At 40.2% G+C, this 9,327-nt stretch overlaps 1 protein-coding gene across 4 annotated transcripts in view; it reads right to left on the bottom strand.

Moving 5' to 3' along the window:
- PARD3B (par-3 family cell polarity regulator beta) overlaps positions 1-9,327 on the bottom strand; it is a gene marked incomplete at both ends in the record, with an annotated part of 962,085 nt that overhangs the window by 606,298 nt on the left and 346,460 nt on the right. For all 4 annotated transcript variants that reach the window (XM_080932740.1, XM_080932743.1, XM_080932741.1 and 1 more), the window contains one exon: positions 339-510. In XM_080932740.1, the coding sequence (XP_080788866.1) occupies positions 339-510 (172 nt within the window). The remainder of the gene's footprint in view (positions 1-338; positions 511-9,327) is intronic.

The raw sequence follows: 9,327 nt of genomic DNA, 5'->3' as shown, positions 1-9,327 counted from the left end.
TGTGGATTCCTTGGTAACCCTTAGCTTTTTCCAAATGATGAACTTTATAAAAACAGCGATGGCTCTAGGAAACAGACAAGCCTCATTCCTCACATCTGACTTCAAGTGCGATTTTTCAGGGACATGAAATTGGGAATCACCTTCAGTTCGAGACAAAAACTGCATCTCCTTACCTGAGCTCCAGCAGCAGAAAAGAGCCTTAGAAAAATAACTGAGGTGACAAGCCAAATGTCTTTACAAATTATAATATTAATATGATGAACTTCACAGGGAAGAAAGGCCGTAAGTTGATGCAATATGTAACCAGGTGGAAGGCACCATCCAGAAAATCCACCTACCTAACTTCAGAGCAGAAGGGGTTACTACGATTTCCCCGCCGATCGGTTTAAATGCAGCCAGTTGGGCAGCCACTTCTGTCTCGAAAGCGTCTGGGCTCTGCCGATCCACAGGGTTTCCACTGGGGCTCTCAATCTTCTGGAGTGGCTCTTGTTCGTCAAACACAGCAATCAGCTGCAAACGAGTCCAACAACACTAATTACTTTGTAGAACATGCTTATCACAGAGACACTGTGTCTAGTTGATTGTGATCTTTACTTGGTCTTAAAGCAAATGTCGCCTTAAAAAAATATTGGAAGTTTTAATATTATCATGTCAAGATCATTAAATATACAATAATATAACTCCACAATCACAGCAACAGAACATGATTAATGGTTTGTTCTTTGTCTAGTTTTGACCTAGTCAGTTTGGCCAAGGTCTCATTACAAGAATGAAATGGCTGCCTCTTAAACTTTCTCCTCATGAATGTCTTCACTGAGTGTCTGTCTCTCGGTCAGTCTCAGTGTATAACTCTGTCTCTCACTGTCTCTGTCTCTCACTGTTTCTCTGCCCTGCAAAGGATCGAACTTACACCTTCACCTATGCTAGGCAAGTGTTCTATCACAGAGCTATACACACAGCCTCACGTATAACTTTTTCCAATATGCCTAAAAGGTATCCACTCCCAGAGTACAAAATGAAAGTTTAATATACAAAAGCTAAACAATAGAATACATTATTGAAATGTATATTCCAGTCACTAAGGGCATCCCATTTCCTCATGCATCTGTGTAACATAATCTAAATGCACACATACTTGTAAACATGAAGAATGTTAATAGCTATAAACACTGTGTGCCCACCACGTCTACACAAGCGTTCATTGTTGTCAAGTCTTTGCTATCAGCTTTTTCTTGCTAATGGAATTTATAGACTGGTTTAAGCCCAGCAAATTCAAAGTCCATTGACACTAATGTCATTTAGATACTTAATTACTCCGAACTGCATATCTGTTCTCATTCCCTTTAACATACCTGCATACCTTTAATATAAAAATAAAAAAAAAAAAAACCTGGGGCATTGTTTTCCAGTCATTCTTCACAAAATATTCAACATGCTCTACTAATCACATGGTGCTCTGCGACTGTAGTATAGCTAAGTCAGACCTGCTGTGCTGTGGAGAGTTGCAAATGTTCCTCGTTGGCTAAGGTAGCAAAGCCCAAATGTAAATTCAGGAGGCAGCTCTTGGTTGCTACTCGCAGTCCAAATAAATAAAGTGTATATAATTTTGAAAACTGCTAGTAAGTCTTTGGATATTTTTCATTCATTAAGTAAGTCAAGTCTACTTATGATTCAGACATTTTTCCAGAAAGGCACTCAAAGCCCCATTCATAGGGGAACCTTGTTGGCAATAATATTAATAACAGGAATGCAGGGTAACCAATCAAAGCACTGTAAACTCCAACTTCGTTTTTCAAAAGAAATGAACACAATTAGGGATATGTAAATTGGCTATTCAGAAATAATCTTCATAATCGTCTACTCATTTCCAGTATGGAGACTTCTTTAATTGGAAAACCCAACAATCCATTCACCACAGAAAAGAAATGCTTACTCCCAAGGCATTATTTTAATTCTTGAAATTGAGCACATGCATCTTCTATCTTTAATTGCTATCACTGATGAAATGACTTGAGATAAGACTTAAATAGATTAATAATGAAAGATTATTCTAGAATAAAAATAACCAGCAAAACTAGATCTTTGTAATCATCTGGCTAACATGAAAAGGTTTTACACTTTCAGTCTTGACATAGAAAATAAAGTGAAATTTAAAAATGTGGTTGAATTCTTTTCTTCATTACTTCTATGCCATAATTATGATAATTATGATTCACATACATTCTGGATGTTCATTCTGTCCATATCTTATTCGCTTGCTTCCTTCATCCTTAACTTTAAATATCACCCACATGCTTTAAATATCATACAGAAAGAAAAAAGAACATCAGTCAAGAATATTATAAAAAGGCTAAAATTGTTAGGTCATACTAGAAATGATTATATACACTTAGTCTATAAAAACTTTACTATTGCCTATACATTGTGCCCAGAAAACCTTACAGAATCTACAGTTACACAATTACTCCCACACATCTAATGGAAAATGCCACACCCAAACATGGCGCCGGCTTCCCGCCGAGAACTCAGCAAACAGAGCTGTTGCCCAGCCAAGAGACTTAATGCACATGTGCCACATACGTCACAGCCCGCTCTCGGGGCATACTATTGAGTTACTGGAGGGCGCACCAATCAGATAGCGACACGAGTCTCCTAGGCATATATAGCAGTGCATTTCTCCCCCACGGGAGGAGAGGAAGATAGTGGAGAGATTGTGGGAGACCCCACGTGGAGGGATGGCGGAGAGGTACCACGTGGAGAGAGACCCAATAGGAGAGATTGCGGGAGGTCCCACATGGAGAGAGAGTGGACAGAGAGATCGCACGTGGGAGACTGCACGTGAGGGGTTGCCTAGACAGTAGAACCCGGTAGGGAGTCCCCGGCTCAGAGAGAAGTTTCCTGCTCAAGAAGTCCCCTGCTCAAAGTGCTGTACAATAAAGGTTATCCGCAGAAGAATCTGTTTGTTTGTTGCACGCCTGTTCCTATCGGCGGGAAGCGTGGGCGCGTGACAGGAAAAACAGTTTCTTGGTGATTCTGTGGTCAATGGCTATGGACCAAATGTTCTCCAATGAGGGAGTCAATAGTTTTCAGCTTAGAATTTTAGCATCTTAAAGTGAAAACTATGGAAATCGATGATACATTAGAGAATAGCTCTAGTTTGGGTATGGATATCTTGTTCTTAAAAACAAAAACAAAACACAGCAAAACAAAACAAAAAACCAAATGAATTGCATTATTTGGAGATACAGCATTACATGGTTGTTTGTAGATGATTATTATGGGGCCTGGAGGATTCTCACATTGAATGGTCTCTTCAGTTAATTAATTGCTTACTCTGCCTCCCAATCTCATTTTTGATAGGATTTATCACAGCACAGCCTCATCTGAATCAATGGATGAAGCAAAGACTACTCTTGGAAAGAACAGAGCCAGATCCACTCTCTGATGTCAAAAAAGAAGAAGAAGAAGAAGAAGAAGAAGAAGAAGAAGAAGAAAGAAAGAAAGAAAGAAAGAAAGAAAGAAAGAAAGAAAGAAAGAAAGAAAGAAAGAAAGAAAAAGAAAGAAAACTCAGTAGCAGGCCTGTAGGGTTGGATGATGAGATCTCCAACCAGCTGGTCTCTATCTCAACAGCCACCATGAACAGACTTACACTTGCTAGCTTTAACAGACTTAAACTCGTTAGCTGCTTAAATCACAGGCCAGAGGTCCTGTTAACCAGATTACTTGATTCATCAAGACATCAACATTACTAGGTATCAGGAAAACCCTGTTACAGAGAGGTACAGTGATTAACACCGACTACTACTGATGTTCTCTCAACAGAAGAGATACTGACTTGACAGTATCTAGCATATAGAAGAGGGTGCCTGCACCCTCCACTTAAGCCATACAGAGTTACCTCTTTCAAGAGAGAAAAGTAGGATTTGGAAGGAAGAAATGTATTTAAATTTTTCACATTGAAATTTTCAAAAAGTGACTTTAGAGGCTACTATAAACCAAACTGTGCAAAATGCATATACAAAATATTTGACTTGATGTCTTCTCTCTGCTCATATGCTCTGCCAGCATGCCTTCTGTTCTCCTTCTGTGTTGCCATTGTTCTCATGGTACCAAGTGTAGCCATGACATTTTCAAATACCCATAAACCCAGGGGATCTGTTTGCATGGCCTGATTACAGCTGAAACTTCTGCCCTCACAGATTTCTGTATTTAGCCATCTGATTTCCAGATAGACTTAGGAAGGCCAGTATACAGAAATGTTATTAATTCATCTACCCAACGGAACTAAAAGACTTCTTGGGAAAACCAGGACGATTTATGAAAACAGGAACCACCCCATTTCTTGACTCACTGTATGGTAAAGTGTGAAGACTCTGGGCAGGTTCTGACGCTGAATCTGCTCTTATGAAAGTCAAGAGCATATCCAGGCTACCTCTCGGCGTGAGTTTAGGATGCTGCTGATCCTTCTGTCACCTTCTGCCTCCTCTTCATGTGGCTTTGAGAACAGTACACAGGCGAGGTGTCCTCTTCAGCTCTCTAGGTCTTCAACAGCATTTCCCTTCACCCGTTCCTATTTACTAACTCGCCTGATCTCCAAGTGATCTATGACATTTGGGTATGACCTCACTTGTTTCCTACTTCTCTACAAGTGCAGGCAGATAAGTTCTACACGTGTCAGACTTTTGGACCAAGCTTCAGGCTCATCCAAAACTATACAACAAAATCCTTCAAAATTCTTTCCTTACTCATTTATATCAAAACTAAGAGAAATTGGTCAGGCCAAAAGCCGTGTAGCAACTCTTCACCTTTCTCTCTCCCACATAGCCACACATGCTCAATTTCTCAAAAGACCTGAAAACAATAAACAAACAAACACACACCCAGGTTTTTCCTAGTTCCCATCACCATGGCTGTCAGCAATGTGGAGCTAGTTCTCAGATGGTTACTACTACAAACTCCATGCTGTTTCTACCCAGACAGCTTCCTTGCGGTGGAGTGAATACTTAACTCAGCGTTAATAAACATTTTGAAAGATCTGAGGTCATGCCTGCCCTATGCTCATGTGCCTGTAGCACCTTCTCACCTCACATGGAGGAAAACCCACTCTTTTACTATGGGCTCTGAGGTTACAGGGCCCGTTAGACTCATGACCATTTGAATTGCTTTCTCTCTTGCCCCCTGGACTCTATGAAGCTAGACTAGTAGTTTGTACCTAACCTGGCAGGTGTTCTGTTATCTTACTGGAACAGTTACCCACTGCACCTTACAAAGCTTACTATAAACTTTCCACATCTGTATAATGATGCCAGGATTTTTCTGGCCACATTCTTTATAACTTCCTTAGAAATCTTAGTAGAGCCTCAGCGATTTATATTTTCTCATTTCTTGAATTCCTTGACTATCTATCCTCACTTTATCAGTCTTGAAACTTCAAGAGGACAGTGGCTTTTGTCTATGTTTTGGATGGTTTAGCTCTGTGAGTCAGAACAATAAATACAACATAAATAGGTATTTGCTGAATAAAAGAATGAATAATAAGGTAAAAAAATATATGCTAAAATCTAATGCAACAATTTTAAATTTGTATATTCAAATTTAAAATTTAATTTAAAATATTTTAAATTTCTTAATGTGAGGGGAACACAAGTGTGCATATGTGTTGTGTGGAGATAGAAAAACAACTGTGTAGAGTCAGTTTTTTCCTTTTGTCTTTTCCACAGGCTATAATGATCTGTCTATGAATTCAGATCAGAAAGTTTGCAAGGCACAACCCTTTACCTTTCGCCCACCAATCCATTTTGCTCTCTCTTAAAAATATTTCTTAGGTAAGAAAATGCATAGATATTTGTTTAAAATATGTGTGCAGGGTGGAAAGTTGGGGAAGGAGGCAGCACTAGCAGTTTGGTCCTAAGAACTCTCCTGAGAACTTTGTTCCAAAATCCCATCCAGTGTGGAGGCACACACTTCTCAGAGGAGGCAAGCTCTGTTCAGTGTAGAGGTGTGCACGATCCACCCAAAGTAGCTTAAGAACAGACGTGAGTGAGTCTGAGCAGGCAGAGACACAGACCGAAGCAGCATGCCATCATCTCAAACTAACGGACCAGCTTTGTCCAGTCGCACACTCCGGGCTTCATCAGCATGTTCTTTACTACAGGCCATCGCAATCGGTTTTTACTGACACCACTTCTGCATGGGCATGGGAAGCCTTGTCTGCAGGCACATGGTTAGATAAAAGAGTTATATACACAAATCAAGCTTTAACTGATGATAGAGAAATGTATTTTAATATATTTCTTTGAAATACATATACTTTATTAAGGATGAAGCACTTTTGCTTACTAATGAGATGTATAAGTTATTTTTACATAAGAATTAAATTGCATACCCCCACCCCAGCTCCATCACCTTCCCTCCTGAGAAATCATGCTTGGCCCCAGGAGCACCCAAAGCTAGATTCTGCCCTGCCTATCCCCTGCCTGCAGGATCTACCTGAGGCACACGTAGCAGAGGTAAGCTGCGCTCGGCCCCCTAAGCTCCATTTGCAGGCCTGCCCACAGCCTTATCTCCTTTTCCCAGGAGGTCTGCTGGATCCCAGGAACATCCAGTTCCACCCAGGGCCCAGTCAGCAGAAGTGAGCAGCATGTTTTCCCAGAGCTCCATCATGAGGCCCTAGGCTCTTTTTGACCCTTTGAGGAGTCCTGTTGGCATCAGGAACGTCCAGGGAACACCAGGAACAGTTAGATGGCTAAAAGCCAGTGTAAAAACACAACCAACAAAAGCCAGGGCAATGTGGCACCACAATTACCCAGCTATCCCAGGACAGCAAGCCCCTGGATAGCCGAACACAGCTGAAGCAAATGAAGACGACCGACCTTAAGTCCAGTCTTATAAAGATGATAGAAACCCTCAAAGAGGAAATGAACTGAGCAAGATCTGAAAATGGAAAAGGAAAAAAAATAAAGAACACACCCTGAGAGAATCTCGGAGGTGAAGCCCAGGAAAGGGAACAAGGACCACAGCTGTGTGTATCACCAACAACTAGAGGAGAAGGAAGAGAGAATCCCGGAAGAAGAAGATGCTTTCAAAGAAATCAAAATAGCAGAAATTTATTTAAAGAAAATGCTAAATACAAAACGTTCCTGACACAGAACAGCCAAAAAATGTTGGATGCTATGAAAAGACCAAACCTAAAAGCAATAGGAGTAGAAGGAGAAGCCTTCCATCTCCAAGAAAATATTTCCAACAAAATCATGGGAAAGTTTCCCAACCTACAGAAAGAGAAGCCTATAAACATACAAGAAACCTACAGAGCACTGAATAGAATAGATTCTACTAGAAAGAAAACCCTCGCACCATGTAATAATCAGGACACTAAATGTACAGGACAAAGAAATAATATGAAAAGCTGGAATGGGGAAAAGGCCCCGTAACAAATAAAGGCATATCCATCAGGATTCCATCTGACTTCTGAGTTAGTGTGTTTTTCACAACTAGCTCTTTGTGGTTTTATTGGAGCAGAAAACTTTGTATGTATATCAAAAAATGCTGCAATCTATTACACACAAATGTGAGCCAAAGTGTCTCAGGTGGATTTTGCTTGTGTTCCATGCACTACTTTGGATGTCATGTGCAGTCCAGAGTGTACGTGACATGATGTGTTCAGAACAAAGGCTGAACTGAAGTCACCAGATACAATATAGGAAGGCACTACAAAAACACCACCTGGATTCAGTGCGCTTGATTTAGGTTTAACTTTTCATCACTGTATGTTGGAAAGCCTTCTACTATTGTCATTTTTTTGGTGACCTCCCACATTTAGATACAGGAATTTATACAGAGTTACAAGTCATAGTTTTGGAAACTGCATTTGATTATATTGTTTCTGTCCCTCTGTTTGAGGAGTCAGGCATAGTATGCATTTGGGAAATACAACATATTCTAGAGCACAAAACAAGAAAAAGTCAAGAGAACACAAGAAAATCATAACCTTGTTATGTTCTATATAATATTCTTAAGATGGATTTAATTGCCGATATAAGTGTTGTTCTAAAATTAAAGACTAGGGATTAGTTTTGGGAAGTAGGGAGTCTCCTTCCCTGAGACATTTAAAATGGTTATCCGAGGGTCTCCACAGAAATAATGAGACCTCAGTGTAGAGATTCTTTCTAACTTCTACTTATTTTGTACATTGTAGGGATAAAGGGAATGGAAAAGTCAAAGACTCAAATGAAATAAAATAGCTTTGTATAACTCATAATATGCCCCTAAATAACAGATCTGATCAAAAGGTAATTTCATCCCAGCGCTATTACCCATAGGCTCAGATCTGCTTTCATATTTGAACCAAATGGCTGTGATGACCAGTCAGATGTTGCTTTCCCACTGAGCAGTAAGGTCTGCATGTCTCTAGGCGAGGAGAAAATATTCATTGCCTTGCTAATATCCCCAGCATCCAGAACACATAGCATGGCATCTGGAACACAATGGTGGTTATGTTTAACTTTTCTTTCCTAACACAGAGATCGTACCACAGCCTGCAGACTAAGTCCCACTTGACTTGTTTATCCATCCCCTGCATTCGCTTTGCTGTCTTCTTTAATCTCGTCATCACAGCGTTGACAGAGGAACACAGGCACTACCAAGATCAAACCCATCAAATGGGCAGCTCTGATTTTCCTTTTATTTTCCTTACTGTTTATTACACAGGAACATCCAACCCTTAGAGGTGCAGGGCTGCTCCTCGGCCCAGCCCTGCACAGTGTGTGCGCTGCTTCCATATGGCAGTACCTCAGTGATGTCTGTACTTTCTACAGTGACAAGTAAACATTTTAATAAAGCCACTGAGTGCTTCTACTGCAGAGTCCCTCAGTACTCATGGCGGGGTTGATTCTCTTGTCAGCTGCAGCATTGTGTGACTTTTACAGCCTACATTTTTATAATCTGATGTTACTCTCCTCAGCCCGTGTAGAGCATGAAGAAGGAGCAGCCAAATGCTCACAGACTATAATAAGCTGTACTTATAAAGGCATTTTTATTAGTAATTGCACCAAGAAACACGTGATTCTGTTTTAATTACATGCCAAATGAACTAATGAACTAGTATAAAGAAAGGCTTAATTCCCAGACTGAGCTCTTTGGGTTAAACTGTTGAACTTAACAAATTGCCACTTTTACTGTTTTCTACATATTCCACGTAGCCAGAAACTGTACAGCAAGATTAAAAAGACAAAGATCAGGATCAGACAACACAAGTTTGGTCTCATCTGAAATCTTAATACACACAATTCGTTCTAAATGAGACTGTGAAATTACAAGTGGGAGAAACAC

Source organism: Micromys minutus, assembly GCF_963924665.1.
Source record: "Micromys minutus genome assembly, chromosome: 19".
Taxonomy (NCBI): Eukaryota; Metazoa; Chordata; class Mammalia; order Rodentia; family Muridae; genus Micromys; species Micromys minutus.
Note: the sequence above shows the minus strand (reverse complement) of the source record. Positions and strands in the feature narration are given on the sequence as shown.